Source organism: Papio anubis, chromosome 17, assembly GCF_008728515.1.
Source record: "Papio anubis isolate 15944 chromosome 17, Panubis1.0, whole genome shotgun sequence".
NCBI classification, from domain to species: Eukaryota; Metazoa; Chordata; class Mammalia; order Primates; family Cercopithecidae; genus Papio; species Papio anubis.
In genome coordinates, this window is record NC_044992.1 from 56,724,474 (window position 1) to 56,741,693 (window position 17,220).

At 38.7% G+C, this 17,220-nt stretch overlaps 1 protein-coding gene across 5 annotated transcripts in view; it reads right to left on the reverse strand.

Annotated features, from left to right (window-relative positions):
• SMURF2 (SMAD specific E3 ubiquitin protein ligase 2) overlaps positions 1-17,220 on the reverse strand; it is a 117,765-nt gene that overhangs the window by 30,564 nt on the left and 69,981 nt on the right. For all 5 annotated transcript variants that reach the window (XM_031657695.1, XM_031657696.1, XM_031657697.1 and 2 more), the window contains 4 exons: positions 13,007-13,091; positions 10,372-10,455; positions 7,264-7,466; positions 4,991-5,075 (listed from right to left, as the gene is read on the reverse strand). In XM_031657695.1, coding sequence (XP_031513555.1) covers positions 4,991-5,075; positions 7,264-7,466; positions 10,372-10,455; positions 13,007-13,091 — 457 coding nt within the window. The remainder of the gene's footprint in view (positions 1-4,990; positions 5,076-7,263; positions 7,467-10,371; positions 10,456-13,006; positions 13,092-17,220) is intronic.

A 17,220-nucleotide genomic window follows, 5' to 3' on the forward strand; every position in this document is an offset into this window, starting at 1 on the left:
ATCACATTTTAAAAGTTAAACTAGAAAAATGTTTTTCCTGAGATGACCTCTCCTTAGTCAGGGTGAAACCAGTGATGGGCACACAGGGACCTAGGTTTGCCGAAGCAATGATTCTGACTTCTACTATAGGTGCTCCAAGAGACTCTTGCTACAGAACAGCTAAAGTGTAGGAAAAAACACTATTTGAAACACTGCTAGTCTCAAAAGAGGCAAGGGAAAGTTCCAAGAATCCTCCTCAAATTAAAAAAAAAGGGGGGGAGTTTGGGGGACTGAGTGAAGCTGGTACCTGAGTGGCAGGTAGGCAGAGGGGCAGGCCAGCAGCAAGACTGCGATAGGAAACCTGAAGCTTCCTCCCCAAGCTGAGAATTCAAAGAGGGAGTTCAGCCTCCCAAATTCAGCCTCCCAAAGTGCTGGGATTATAGGCGTGAGCCACTGTGCCGGTCCCAGATAGATTTTTTAATAGTTTAGAAATGAAAAACAGGAGCTGGAGGCCATTATCCTTAGCAAACTAAAGCAGGAATAGAAAACCAAATACTGCATGTTCTCACTTATAAGTAGGAGCTAAATGAGGAGAACACACGGACACATAGAGAGGAACAACAGGTACTGTGGCCTACCATAAGGGAGAGGATCAGCAAAAATAACTAATGGGTACTACGCTTAGTATCTGGGTGACAAAATCATCTGTACAACAAACCCCCATGACACAAGTTTACCTATAACAAACCTGCACATGTACCCCTGAACTTAAAAGTTAAAAAAATAAAAAAATTTTAAAAATGAACAATTCTACTGATAAAATGCAGAATTTCATTTCATGTCATTTTATTTAGAATTTTATAAATCTACAGTCATACACGAGAGAGCGCTAAAGCACTGATTAAACGAGCAAAAAACTAGAAATAATCTTTGTGTCTCATTGGGAGCTGGTTAAAGAAAAATGGAATGTTACACAGTCATACAAAGTAATACAGATCTGTATTTCAGGACTACAGTCAGTCTGTATGCAATATAACAAATAACAAGGCATTAGTCATTGTTTTAAAGAGAAATGCAAAACATGATGAAACGAGATTTCTTGGATAAATCTAGGTATCCTGGATATCTTTAAATAAAGTTTGTTTTAAAGAGTCTGACTTTGTAATTTTATAAATATCTTTGAATAGTGATATTCTAATAGAATCTAAATATTTATAGTATACTTTCATAAAAGATCCTCCATACAAAAGGCATGTTTGCTAAAGGATCCTCCAAAACAAAAGACACAAGTTTTTAAGGCAATTTGGGGGATACAAAATAAGAAAAATAATCCCAAGTGTTATTTCATAAAATCATCATTCAAACTACATGTCGATACTGAACATGAGATATTCTTAAAGCTTTGCTGAAATCCTTTACTCATTAATAAAAAACTGACATGTTTCCTCTGAAATAAGAGCCTATTACCAACAGTAGTGCTGAAATCTGTCTCAATTTCAATTTCTGTTGCCAGATTACATACTATTCTTTCAACATATAACTCAAGGTCAACTTTCTCACTATTGTACATCATTTAGTTAAAAAAAAACATAATCGGCCAGGGGCGGTGGCTCACACCTGTAATCCCAGCACTTTGGGAGGCTGAGGCAGGTGGATCATGAGGTCAGGAGATTGAGACCATCCTGGCTAACAGAGTGAAACCCCGTCTCTACTAAAAATACATTAAAAAAAAAAAAAAAAAAGATTATTTTTATTCTATACATTTCCTACAAATAATTTCTAATTATTTTAAAGAAAAGCTTATTATTGACCTTCAACTAGATAAACCGAATCCAAAAAGCTTTTCATAATTTATATAATAAAACTGATTTTGAAAAGTTAGGCCCTTGGATTTTTTTTTTTAGTAAGCTTAAAAAAAAAAAAAAAAAAGTAAAATTTCCTCCCCACTACTTTTTATTTATTTAGATATGGAGTCTTGCTCTGTTGCCCAGGCTGGAGTGCCATCATGCGATCTCGGCTCACCACAACCTCCACCTCCCAGGTTCAAGCAATTCTTCTGTCTCAGCCTCCTGAGTAGCTGGGATTACAGGCACATGCCACCATGCCTGTCTAATTTTGTATTTTTAGTAGAGACAGGTTTTCACCATGTTGGCCAGGCTGGTCTTGAACTCCTGACCTCAAGTGATCCTCCCGCCTCAGCGTCCCAAAGTGCTGGGATTACAGGTGTGAGCCACCGTGCTCAGCCCCCACTACTTTTTAAAAACTAACAGCTTATATTGTCAAGACATGGAAATGGCAACCTTGATAAAGTAATGAGTAATAGCACATTCCCTTGGTTGCCACCCTCAAAGGATTCTGAGCTCTATAACACAAAGTAAGACATTTTCATAATTGTAGTTTTATTTATAAATAGAGAGCATCAAAGCAACTCAAGACAAGCTAGTCACATCTGTTTTTTTTTTTTCCTTTTTTTTTCTTTTGAGACGGAGTCTCGCTCTGTTGCCCAGGCTGGAATACAGTGGCGTGATCTCGGCTCACTGCAAGCTCTGCCTCCCGGGTTCGCACCATTCTCCTGCCTCAGCCTCCTGAGTAGCTGGGACTACAGGTGCCTGCCACCTCGCCGGGCTAGTTTTTTTGTATTTTTTTAGTACAGACGGGGTTTCATCGTGTTTGCCAGGATGGTCTCGATCTCCTGACCTCGTGATCCGCCCGTCTCGGCCTCCCAAAGTGCTGGGATTACAGGATTGAGCCACCGCACCCGGCCGTCACATCTGTTTTTGATTCAAATACACAATAGAGTCCTGAGTATAAGCTTTAGGCAGAAAAAAACCCTCTGTGGGTTGTTTTGGGAGGTTTGTTTTGTTTTGGAGGAGGGGGGCTGCTGTGCTTAACATAAAATACCCACAACCTACAAATCCTTTGTATGTGCAACATACAGAGTTGATTTCGAATTTAATTTAGAATTCAAGCTTTTTTCCAGTTTCAACTGGACTACTTGGTACTTTGCATCTATTCATTAAAAAACAACTCAAAATAGGGCCAAGTATGGTGGCTTATGCCTGTAATCCCAGCACTCTGGGAGGCTGAGGTGTGCAGATTGCTTGAGCTCAGGAGTTTTAGACTAGCCTGGGCAACATGGCGTAACCCCATTTCTAATAAAAATACAAAAATTAGTGGGGTATTGTGGCACATGCCTGTAGTCCCAGTTACTCAAGAGGCTGACGTGGGAGGATGGCTTGAACCCAGGAGGCAGAGGTTGCAGTGAGCCAGGACTGCACTACGGCTCTCCAGCCTGGACAGCAGAGCCAGATCCTGTCTCAAAAAAAGGGAGGGAAGAAGGGAGGGAGGAAGAAAACAATGTTCCAAAAATTATGGTAAATCACTAAATTTACTTGTGTGTCATTTCATCTTTTTGAAGTTAAAAGTAATTGACATTTTGGTTAGTAAATGCAGTATCTGCAGCTGAAATACAAAAGTCTGGATATTTAAATTAAATTAGGACCAGGCAGAGTGGCTCGTGCCTATAATCCCAGCACTTTGATAGGTCAAAGCGAGAGAATCACCTGAGGTCAGGTGTTCATGACAAGCCTGGACAACATGGCAAAACCCCATCTCTACTAAAAATACAAAAATTAGCTGGGTGTGGTGGCAGGTGTCTGTAATCCCAGCTACTCAGGAGGCTGAGGCAGGAGAATCACTTGAACCCGGGAGGCGGAGGTTGCAGTGAGCCAACATTGCACCACTGCACTCCAGCCTGGGCAACAGAATGAGACTCCGTCTCAAAAACATTAATTAAATTGTTTTCTAAAAATGAAATTTTAATAAGGAACACATAAAGGAACATTGAATACATTTATGAGGTTAAATTTTTTAAAGGTTTTTTTTTTTTTTTTAAGCTGAACCATATTAAGAGTATCAACCTACTATGCTTTTTTAAAGGGTATGTGTTCTATGTTTCTCCCCAGGTCAATTTTCTTTTTCTATCCGTTTTGTTTGTTTGTTTGTTTGTTTTTTTGAGAAAGGTCTCGCTCTGTCACCCAGACTAGAGTGCAGTGGTGTGATCTCGGCTCACTGCAACCTCCGCCTCCCACCTTAGCTTCGCAAGCAGCTGGGACTACACAAATTTTCTTTCTCTTTTTTTGAAATGGGGTCTTGCTCTGTCACCCAGGCTGGAGTACTATAGTGCGACCAAGGCTCACTGTCACTTCAACATCCACGGCTCAAGCAATCCTCTTGCCTCAGCCTCCCAAGCAACTGGGACCACAGATGTGCTCCACCACATATGGCTGATTTTTAATTTTTGGTAGAGACCGGGTGTATGTTGCTAGGACTGGTCTCAAACTCCTGGGGCTCAAGTGATCCTTATGCCTCAGCCTCCTGAAGTGTTGGGAATATAGGTGAGAGCCACTCTGCTCTGCTTGGTGCCCTAGGACAAGTTTCAAACTCCTAAAAGATCCATGTTTTTATTCCATTCTTTTTTTTTTTTGAGACAGAGTCTCGCTCTGTGACCAGGCTGGAGAGCTGTGACATGATCTCAGCTCGCTGCAACCTCCACCTCCCTGGGTTCAAGCAATTCTCCTGCCTCAGCCACCTGAGTAGCTGGGACTATAGGCACGCGCCACCATGCCCACCTAAGTTTTGTAGTTTTAGTAGAGATGGGGTTTCACCATGTTGGCCAGGATGGTTTCGATCTCTTGACCTCGTGATTTGCCCACCTCGGCCTCCCAGTGCTGGGATTACAGGTGTGAGCCACCACGCCTAGCCTATTCCACTTTTTTTAAGGGGAAGCAGGGGAGGATGGCTAGGAACTGGTGAGGGAGGGGAGAACTGAGGTGGGATTGCAGAGAAGTAGGCGAGACTTTCTGCTAAATGTCGAAACTGCAATAACTATCAGAAGAGTCAAACTTTTACATAAACTATTTTTAAAAGGTAAAAATTTCTTAAAAATCAAAGAAATCCTAGGTGAAATGGCTCTTTGATAGTCTAAAGAGTACTTAAAATATGTACTTACCTGGGCACTCTTGGATCATGCCATGTGCTCACACCAGTCTGCGTATGTAAGAAATACACCTGACCTTGTTGCGTTGTCCTCTGTTCTGTAAAATTAATAAACACTAATAACAAAAACATTCAGAATGTCCGGATCAAAGACAGTTATATACACTAAGATGATACACTACTAGGAAAAAATCTCCAAATTACCAATCTATTTTATTTATTATCAAAAAAGGGCTTTACAAATCATTTGTCCTGTTTCTTGGAAACAATTTTACAAATGATAAGGGCCATGGGTCAGCTATCTAAAAGCAAACTAAACTTAAAACGTGGCTCAAATACTAAATATGTTGCAATGGAAAACAAATCAAGATTGTCACAATACTAATAATTAAAAGATTTTAAATGAGGTATAAAAGGCTCTGAGAAAGAGGCTGGCCAACATTGGGAAGATCTGAGGAAGAACTTACGGAAATTTTCAAAGAGTCTGGAGGTTGATAATGCTTACTATGCCTAATTTTATACCAAAACTTACGTTTTCTCTTTGCTAGACAAAGGTGTATTCTCAAGATTACATTTGAGCTCAAAGAGAAGCAAAACAGTGAGATACTGGGAAGACATTCTATGTCATAAACAGATAGAGATGGAAAAATAGCCAAATTAGAAAGAGCAAGCATGCACACTGGGGAGAAAAAAGTCAAGGACAAAATGAACTCAAAGCCCTTGGAAAGACAGAGGAAAGGCCAGGGTGAAGAGAACAACCTATAAAAGCATTTCTTTATGGTGGGTTTTGTTTTGTCTTTTTTTTTAAAACAACAGAACCACTTTTCTTTAAATAAAATCTAATGAGAAACTTCAATACATAAAACAATAAAACTATTACTAATATTAGTATAAATCTAATTTGTTTATAAACATATAAAGTCAATAAACTTTAAACTTTCACAAATTATAAACAAAATCATATTATTATAGAGGACAGCCATAATAATTTCAGCCTTGGTATCTATTTTATTTTTATGTTGTGGTTGTACAATTTTTAAAATTCAAATCACAGAAATATTGTAAAAGTATAACCACTCCCACTCTAAAGAGCTTGCCTTCTAATCTCCAAGAGAAATGGCAGGAGAAAATTTCTTCTCAGGTCTGAACACTGATAATTACAGTTAAAATTTACCGTGCCAAACACTGTGCCAGTGTTTCACATGAGATTAGGTATCATTGATTTCTTGCAACAAACTTAGATGGTTGATGCTATTATTTTCCCCTATAGAGGATAAAACTGAGGCTCAAAGAGGTTAAATGATGTGTTCAGTGTTACATGGCAACACCAGGATATGAACCTAGGTCCTAGGTCTCTCAAGCCTGTAATTTAATGATTGTGCTAAAAGTTAACCTCTGAGTCATAGCACAGTTAATGGACAAATTTTTTCAAATTAAAGAGCTAAAATACATTTGAAACTAAAATGAGAATCATGCATTTGCAGAAGAGTTTTTAAAAATATCCTTGAGTAAAATAAAACTTAGGTGTGGCAATTCGCAATGTTGGTTATTAGGTGTCAACATCAATCCAAAGTGGTTTATCTACAGTCTGTTAAGAGGGCAAGGATGTAAGTAACCTTGGTGAGCTTTTGGCAAGCAAGGAGAGGAAGTCAAGTTCAGACTATATACAAGTATTCACAAGATGGTATTAATTTAGAAACTTCTGTATTCTATTAGGAGAAGACTCATGTTATCTTCCACATGAAATTTTATAATCTAGGATTTTATATAAGATTGTAATCATTTTATACAAACATAGAAGTGACTCAATCATTTATAACAATCCACTCAGATAATCCAAAATTATAGACAATACAAATATATGATCAGAAATATGCCTTTGAAATTATTTCTAAATATATGTCTAAAAAATTACATCGTAGGTTGAACTTCAGATTACTGTTATCAGTAACAATACCATCTTACCTTTCTATTCAGTGCCTATTTACAAAATAGTCTCACTTCATCTCGTATGCTTCTCACACTACTTTTGTTATAAACTAGTCATCTCACTTCATGATAAAAGAGCACAAACGCTGAGGCTGAATGACGAGTGCAAGGTCAAACTGTTGGCTGGGTAGTCATCTACCACTTCAAAGACTTTTCAAAGTTGGGAGGTTTTATATTTATTTTCATGCAGAATCCCTAAGCCCAGATTAATAACTTTTTCAAAATACATTTTCTGACTTCCTCAGCAAGCTGAAATCAGTAAACCACATTTTATTTTTCCTTTGCTAGTTGTCATACCATAGCCTTCTGGTAGGTCTGGAGGAGTATGTAAATGTGTCCTGCTCATGTAATTTCTATGTCGTTGTGACCTGACTCTCCTCTCTGCCAGCCTGGGATCTGAAGACTGTCCACACGTTGCACCATTTGTTCCACTAATTGGAGTGTTCTCATCAACAAAGCAGCTAAGAGGTCTGCCAGGGCTAGAATATTCGGATGCCGGTCTATTGAAAATTAACAAGGAAAAGACATTATCAATTTAGATATCGAAAGTAGAGTTCTCTAGACAATATATATACTGCAGTAACAATCACTTATCATATCTGAAAACACAATGACTAATACAAGTGTAACGACTTCAAGAACTGAGTAAAAGCAAATCTGAAGTCTCTAAGCACCAAAGAAACACAAATGATAAGCACGTCAACTATGTATTTAAATGACTTTATTTTAATGACATTTGATATAAAATCCACATATATCTGTGGATGTGAGACTGGTTTACAAACTACTGCTAGATCTAGCTACAGCCTCTCTCTCAGATCTGACTTCCCACCATTCTCCCTCCCACTCTGCTTCTGCCACACTCATATCGTTCTGTTCCTTGAACTTGCCGAGGTCATTCCACCTGAGAGCAGTTGCTCTTCCTTCCACCTGGCATATTCTTTTCTCCCACTCTCCCCAGGCCTGGCTCTTTTTTGTCATTCAAATCAGTTTATTATTGCCTCCTAAGAGGTCCCTCGGACCTCCCAATCTAAAAAAGTCACCCAGTCCTTTGACAACACATCACAAAAGGGAAGAAGACAGTTTGTCTCTTTAAGGAGCTTCCAGTCTACTACTGCAGATCTTCCAAAATAAAAAATAATCAAGAGTTCATTCTTAAATTAACATGAACGGGTATGGTGGCTCACACGTGTAATCCCAGCACTTTGGGAGACCGAGGCGAGCGGATCACTTGGGGTCAGGAGTTTGAGACCAGCCTGGCCAACATAGTGAAACCCCATCTCTGCTAAAAATACAAAAATTAGCCAGGCGTGGGGACGGGCGCCTGTAGTCCCAGCTACTTGGGAGGCTGAGGCACGAGAACTGCTTGAACCTGGGAGGCAGAGGTTGCAGTGGACAGAGGTTGCAGTAAGCTGAGATCACACCACTGCACTCCAGCCTAGGCAACAGAGCAGGACTGTCTCAAAAAAAAAAAAAAAAAAAAAAATTAGCATTTAAAACAACAATCATCCTTACATACACGTAGAAATTAAAGTTAATTTTACTGGTTAAATGAGTCGGAAGGAAATGGGTGTTCAAGTGAAACCCTGAACACTGACACAAGTACATACTCATTTGTGCTCACATATAATAAAAATGGGTACTTCAATAAATTCCTTGGCAGTTTAATACTAGAAATGCAGCTTGGCAACATGAGTTGGCTTTTACCTGAGAATCATAATGTTAACGAGAAAATTTTGTGATCCAATGAGTTAAGCAATTAGTTGTGTATAAATAAAAGTAGGTGCAGCTAATGAAAAGAATTTGGTATTTTATGTCTCGTGCCAGTCCTGCTCAAGAGGGGGAAAAACAGGCAAAACAAAACATTGCACAAGATGGCAAATTTTGTTCTCACTTAAAAGAGTGGGGAGAAGGGGATTCAGCCAAGTAGACTATTTGTTTTTGGTTACTTCAAAAGCATCTCTTTGCAGTTTCCAAAATTATCTTGCATCCCAATGTCTTTATACAGTAAGCTCCATGAAGTGACTATACTTGACATTCTTCAAGATTTAGTTCAGAGATTCCTCTGCTTATCAATTTAATTCATTCAATAATTTTATTTTATTTTATATTTTTGAGACTGAGTCTCGCTCTATTGCCCAGGCTGGAGTACAGTGGTACAATCTCGGCTCACTGCAACCTCCACCTCCTGGGTTCAAGCAATTCTCCTGCCTCAGCCTCCTGAGTAGCTGGGATTACAGGCGCCCACCAACACGCCCAGCTAATTTTTGTATTTTTAGTAGAGACAGGGTTTCTCCATGTTGGCCAGGCTGGTCTCAAACTCCTGACCTCAAGTGATCCGCCCACCCTGGACTCCCAAAGTGTTGGGATTACAGGCGTGAGCCACCATGCCCAGGCAATTTTTTTTTTTTTCTTTTTGAGATGGAGTCTCATTCTGTCACTCAGGCTACAGTACACTGGCACAGTCTTGGCTCACTGCAACCTCCACTACTTGTGTTCAAAAAATCCTCCCATCTCAACATCCCAAGTAGCTGGGACCACAAGTACATGCCACATGCCCAGCAAATTTTTTTTTTTTTTTTGAGACCAGAGTCTCGCTCTGTTGCTCAGCTCACTGCAAGCTCTGCCTCCTGGGTTCACGCCATTCTCCTGTCTCAGCCTCCCGAGTAGCTGGGACAAAAGGCGCCCACCACCACACCCGGCTAATTTCTTTTTTGTATTTTTTTTTTTTAGTAGAGATGGGGTTTCACCGTGTTGGCCAGGATGGTCTCGATCTCCTGACCTCAAGATCTGCCCACCTTGGCCTCCCAAATTGCTGGGATCACAGGTGTGAGCCACTGCACCCGGCCATGCCTGGCTAATTTTTTTGGTAGAGAGCGTCCCCCTTGCGGTCTCCCGCAGCTGGCCCCTTGGAGGTTCCTGGATGTCGTACGGCTTCCTCCTTTCCGGGACCCCTCTCCTTTCCTGAGTGGCCACGCTCCATCTCTTGAAGGGGTACCCACACTTTTAAGTGAGAACAAAATTTGCCATCTTGTGCAATGTTTTGTTTTGCCTGTTTTTCTCCCTCTTGAGTAGGTAGGTCTCAAATTCCTGAACTCAAGTGATCTGCTCGTCTCGGCCTCCCAAAGTGCAGGGATTACAGGCTTGAGCCACCACACCCAGCCTCATTCAATAAATATTTATTGAGTACCACTGCAGGCTCTGGAGCTACAATGACAGCATGACCTGTCAAACAAGCTGTTGAAGATCACTTTAAAAAAATAACAATGGCACCTGTTGTAAGATGTACTGATCTACAACAGCATAAACCGACAAAAAAAAATCTAGTAAAGCTGACAGATAAATAGAAAGGACTTCAGGAGGGTGGCCAGCATAGACTATGGGAAAATATTTGTACGTACTTACCGTGTTGGGCGCTCCCATTGTGTAGTTCTTGTTATATGGTTTAGATACTGGATTCTTCCAGAGGCGGTTCTCCTTTCTTCCCAGCTTAAATAAAAATATTGAGTGATAAGGCATTAACAGGAAACTTGGACACAGAATGTTTTCAGTGCAACAAGCAAGCCAGTAAGATATCTGTTACAAATCAGGAATGCCAACCTGAAGTATCAATTCACAGAATACAGAATTTTTTCAACTTATTTTAGAACTACATAATATATTTTATGGGATTCTGAAGCTTCTAAAGTATTTACGCTGAGGTGTATCAAATATTTTCCATCAGCCAAACTCTGAGAATTTTTAATGTCAACAATGCACAATTAAATTCATACTAATTACTCTAGAATATGGAAAATGGCTATACTAAAAATATATTTAGTCATAAAATCACGAGGTCTCTTGACTTCGTGATCCACCTGCCTGGCCTCCCAAAGTGCTAGGATTACAGGCATGAGTCAAAGCGCCCAGCCAAAAGCTTTTCAAAGCATTTAGCCTGCCCAAACTAATTTTTTAATAGTCGAGACTAAGACTGTTGGCCGGCACGGTGTCTCATGCCTGTAATTCCAGCATTTTGGGAGGCTAGCGTTTTGGGAGACCAAGGTAGGCGGATCACCTGAGGTTAGGAGTTCCAAACCAGCCTGGCCAACATGGTGAAACCCCGTCTCTATTAAAAATACAAAAATTAGCTGGGCGTGGTGGCGCGCGCCTGTAATCCCAGCTACTAGGGAGGCTGAGGCAGGAGAATTGCTTGAACCCGGGAGGCAGAGGTTGCAGTGAGCCAAGATGGTGCCACTTCACTCCAGCCAGGGTGACAAAAGCGAAACTCCTTCTCAAAAAAAAAAAAAAAAAAAAAAAAAAAAAATCAAAACAGCCTTTTTTTTTTTTTTTGAGATGGAGTGTTGCTCCTTCACCTGGCTGGAATGCAGTGGTGTGATCTCAGCTCACTGCAACCTCTGCCTCCCGGGTTCAAGCAATTCTCCTGCCTCAGCCTCCTGAGTAGCTGGGACTACAGGTGCACGCCACCACACCTGGCTACTTTTTGTATTTTTAGCAGAGATGGGGTTTCACCATGTTGGCCAGGATGGTCTCGATCTCTTCACCTCGTGATCCTCCCTCCTCAGCCTCCCGAAGTGCTGGGATTATAGGTGTAGCCACCATGCCCGGCCAAGACTGCTACTTTCTATCAACTCTTTATCATAATTCATTTAATGAAAAAGAGCCAAATGGCTATAGAAATGTGATAATTCTAATATTTCTACAAAGATATTGGCAGAGGTTGAAGGGCTCTAAAAGACAGAAAATGAAGAGATGCTAGGGTATTTTTCCCCCTCTGATTACAATTATAGTACATTAATGTAGGGCAACTTTAGAACAATAAGCCTTATTACTGCTGGTACTCTCTCAATACTGATTAGTTATTTCATCCTAAATTTCCTTTTCAAAAATATCATAATCTACCTCATATCTACAAAAGAGCTAACAGACATATCTGGAAGCTAAAGTGATCTATGAACAGTTAAGTATAGTGATTTTTAACAGTTTAAAAAATGAGCAAATACCGTAACCTGGGTATAAAATTTTGTATAAAACGTAATTGGAGTTAAAATTTAACCATTTATATACTTAAATGGATGCAATTTATTACATGTAAGTTATATCTCATTGAAGTTAATTAAAAATACTTTGAATGTTAAAAATAAAATCAGAAAAGAGTCAGAACTAGTATTAAAGAGACCAATGATAAAAATCATGACTTTAGAATCAAGACAGGTTTGTGTGTTTTGGCTCTGCCACTTACTATGTGGCCTTAAACAAATTACTTACCTAACTCTTAGTTTTTGAGGGTAACAACAGTAATAGCAATAGAAATAATAGTAGCTAATTATTTACTAAGCACTTATTTTATGCAAGACACTGTGCTAAAGTGCTTTACCTGAATTATTTCATTTAATCCTCTCAACATTTTATGGAGTATGCTATTATCACTCATACTCTTTTGTAAATAAATACAAACCAAAGCGCATGGAAGTTAAATAAAGTAAGGTCATAAAGCCAGTACACAGAAGAGTAAGGATTAGAATTCAGGTGGTCTGATTTCAGAAGCATGGCTATATACTACCTTCCAAGATGCTATGAGAATTAAATGATATGTACATAAAGCGCTTGTAACAGTATCTGACATATACATGCTCAAATAAATGTTACTATGTTATTTTAATTACTATCACACAAATTATCCATCCCATCCCTCTTAAATACAGCAATGTTTCTAATTTAGCACTTGCAGGGCCTGTTTTGAATAATTTAATCAAGTAACTTTTTTTAACTAGATAATATTTACAAGAGACTTATATTTGTCAATAAATTTCATTTGTCTCCTAGTCAAAACTCTCAATAACCAAATTTAACACATCTAATTTGTGGCTTATTTTATAAATTTGTTGTGACAAGATCTTCCATTAATTTTACCATTACAAGGAAAATCTACATTCAATATACAATAAACACTATTTAATATCAAATAAACACCAACTTATTTATATTCTTTTAAGAATATTATCTATATATTTCTCTAATGATTTCAGTGATGTTAGCTTACCCGTCTGGTAAATCATTATCAAATAAACGACTGCAGTCCACAACTTGTCCTCCTGTGCCTATTCGGTCTCTGGACTGAAGACTTACTATTAAATGACAGAAATATTACTAAGATTTGTACAACTAGAAAGAATTATTATAATCAAAAATTTCTATCTTTAGAAGACATCTGGCTTAGCTTATTTTAATACTTTAGAATGAATTCTTTGGTTTCTACTAAAATTTACAATTTCTTTTCCCATAGATTTTTCTCTTTAGGAGTAATATTAGACTTCTAAAGTTTTCTACACTTTAACATGTTCATGGAAGAAGCCTAATTCCTTTTTCACCATAGTAATGGTGCATAGCAGAGTTACTGCTGTACTTAAGAAGAGGCATAACATATTAAGGGTATATTCATGTACAAATGAGTTTGAAAAGTCCACATTAATGTGACTTTAATACTTGATCATCTGACCATCTAAAAAATACACTGGGCTGGGCAGAGTGGCTTACATCTGTAATCCCAGCACTTTGGGAGGCCAAGGCAGGTGGATCATGAGGTCAGGAGATCGAGACCAGCCTGGAAAACATGGTGAAACCCCGTCTCTACTAAAATACAAAAAATTAGCCAGGTGAGGAACTATGGGTATGGTGTGCACACCTGTAGTCCCAGCTGCTGGGGAGGCTGAGGCAGAGGAATCACGAACCTGGGAGGCAGAGGTTGCAGTGAGCCGTGATTGCACCACTGCACTCCAGTCTGGCGACAGAGTGAGACTCCGTTTCAAAAAAAAAAAAATACACTGTATTCTAGCAAGAGGGCCATCCTGGTATTCCAGTAAGAGAGCAATCCTTGGATTCCATGAGTTTTAACAGGACACCATTATCCAGTGTAGTATAAAACCATCACAAAAAACAAAGAAGCAAGAGCTGTGAATTCTAGAGCAGGCTCTAGTAACCAGTTTAGCACTGTAACCTAGAACAAAACACTTAATATACTTAAGGTTTAGATAATCCCCGTCTGAATAATGAAAAAGTTAGGTTAAATAATATCCCTGAAGTCCTTCTGTGCTACTCCAGTATTGTTCAATTCTAATTCTGGTAACTCTCCCAAAAGACAGAAGGCAATACGGTCAAACTTGACTATAATCCAACTTCTTAAATAATCGGTGAGCACAACAAGTATTACATCTAAGGACCCTTCATTCAAAGAAGGGTCTCAAAATTCTGAAATATTCCAGCTCTGTGAACATTTTGAAAGATCAGTGCAACACAGAGCTCCTTGATATGAAGTCCCATTTAGAGGAGAGAACACTATGAACACCTACTTGGCAAATGTAAATAAAACATTATATGAAAACTGTACTAGACAACTATATCAATCAGTTTTTAAATAGATAAAATAAGTGAAATGCTTACCAAAATACAATCACAGTAGAAACAATGTATTTTCTCATTAGTATTGTTTAGAATAATAGTAAGATTTAAAGTTAAAGAGTTTCATGGGCTTCAACTTACATCTCCAGAATGCTATGTTAATAGCACAGCTATTAACTGGTTAAATGAATTACATACCCACCATAGACTATCATACAACATTAAAAATGCTACAGATTTTGCAAGCCTTAATGCAAAGTAGGAAAAAAAAACAAAAAACAAAAAACAACAAGTAACAATGCTATAGAAATGTGTTTATGGTCCAAAAAAAAAAAAAAAAAGGTTTATGATAAATTTAAACTGGTTTTTAAAAATTCAGTATTATCTCATTTAAAGAAAAACATAAAAAAGGTATACATTCAAGTGATAACAATAATGATTCATTAGACTTTCCATGCTCAAACAATCCTCCCACCTCAGCCTCCCAATGTAGCTGGGGCATAACAGTTTCAAACAAGGAAAAAGGTTTGTACCCCTTGAATCAATTATCTAAATTTGGGAGATTCTTTTCTAAAAAAAATAAATCAAAGTGTACAAAAATGCTTGCAAGTTTCAATGTTATAATAGCAAAAAAATTAATTTTAATTAAGTTGTGATATATCTATATATTTCATCCTTTAAAAATCATTAATTACAAAGATTATAAATACTAGAAATGATTATCGTTAAGTGAAAGAAAGCAAAGTAAAAATTTAATGTTCACTGGAATTAAAGACATAAATATATACATTTTATATACATATTCACGTATATAAAAATACTAGAGGGGAATATAGTTTTTTTGTTTGTTTGTTTTTGTTTTTTTGAGATGGAGTCTCGCTCTGTTGCCCAGGCTGGAGTGCAGTGGTGAGATCTTGGCTCACGCCACCATGCCCAGCTAATTTTTGTATTTTTTTTAGTAGAGATGGGGTTTCACCATCTCTACAAAATTCACCAGGCTGATTTCGAACTCCTGACCTTATGATCTGCCCACCTTGGCCTCCCAAAGTACTGGGATTACAGGCATGAGCCACCGTGCCTGACCCGGGAATACAGTTTTTAAAGTTAGTCTTCTAGTGCCCTTTTCTCCATTTTCCAAAAAGTATATATACCTACTTACAATTATTTGTTAGAGGGCTCATTCTGAAAGAACTGGAACTCATTCTGTTTTTGAATGACAGAACTAAACAATCATAATGTCTGAGTCCAGCCTGCCTCTCTCTTTACTAATGGTCCTGTTATGAACACCAGATTCACACAAGAGCTTTAAATAAATACATATATACATGCATACACATATTTAAGAGTAAAACATTTGTTTTTTATGTGGTGTACCCCAGTAGGTATATTTCTAATGTCTAACAAAGTCTGCTATTTATACAAACGCAAATTCACACCTAGTAAAACTATTCTGTTACTACTAGACAGTAGTTAACGAGCATTATGTAACATATCAAATACAGAAGAAACACTTTTATGTGAAAATATTGTATGACTGAATTTATTTTTGAGATTTTTTTTTTTTGCTCCCTTCTCAATCTAAGAATGACAGGAATTATCAGTAATGCTGTAGTGCAGATCAGGAATCCCCAACCCCCAAGCCATGGATGGGTGGGGTATTGGTCCAGGGTCTGTTAGGAACCAGGCCGCACAGCAGGAGTGAGTAGCGCGTGAGTGAGCATTACCCCTGAGCTCTGCCTCCTGTCAGATCAGTGGCAACATCAGATTCTCATAGAAGCACAAACCCTATTGTGAACCACATACACAAGGCCCACTCCTTATGAGACTCTAATGCCTGATGATCTGTCACTGTCTCCCATCACCCACAGATGGAACCACCTAGTTGCAGGAAAACGAGCTCAGGGCTCCCACTGATTCTACCTGATGGTGAGTTGTAGAATTAGTTCATTATGTATTACAATGTAATAATAATAAAGTCCACAATAAAAGTAATGCACTTGAATCATCCTGAAATCACCCCAACCCCCAACCTGGTCTATGGAAAAACTGTATTCCATGAAACCGGTTCCTGGTGCCAAAAATGGTGGGGTGCACTGGTGTAGATACTTCCCTGGGATAACCACAATAGGGCTTTGCTATGTGGCTACTCTGGTGGTTCTCTAACTATGAACCCAATTCACTGCCTTGTAAAATGAAGTACCTTCAAGTACCTTGAGTAACTAAAACCTCTCTGATGGGTTCATAACAAAATAATCTAAGTTCTGCTCTATCATGAAGTGTGACATTCCTATTGGATTTTTCTTTTCTTTTCTTTTTTTTAAGACAGGGTCTTGCTCTTGTCACCCAGCTGGAGTGCAATGGTGTGATCTTGGCTCACTGAAACCTCCGCCTGCCAGGTTCAAGCGAGTCTCCTGCCTCAGTTTCCCGAGTAGCTGGGATTACAGGCACCCGCCACCATGCCCGGCTAATTTTTTGTATTTTTAGTACAGATAGGGCTTCACCATGTTTGCCAGGCTGGTCTCGAACTCCTGACCTCAGGTGATCCACCTGCCTCAGCCTCCTAAAGTGCTGGGATTACAGGTGTGAGCCACTGCGCCTGGCCACATTTTTCTTCTTTAATTTAAGAAGCCTCTAAGATGAACAGTGTCCTTCCATACTATGCATCTTGAGCAAATATCAATTCTGAAGAAAGGTCTCAGCAAATTTTGTATCAAGCCCTTCCCTCCAGGTCAATTCAAGACACCCTAAATACCATGTAAGACTACTAAGTACCTCATGAGTAAGGTAACAATTTCTCCCTTTTTCCAGTGCTACACTACCATCACTCATTTTTTTTTTCAATTAGCATAGATTTTAAAG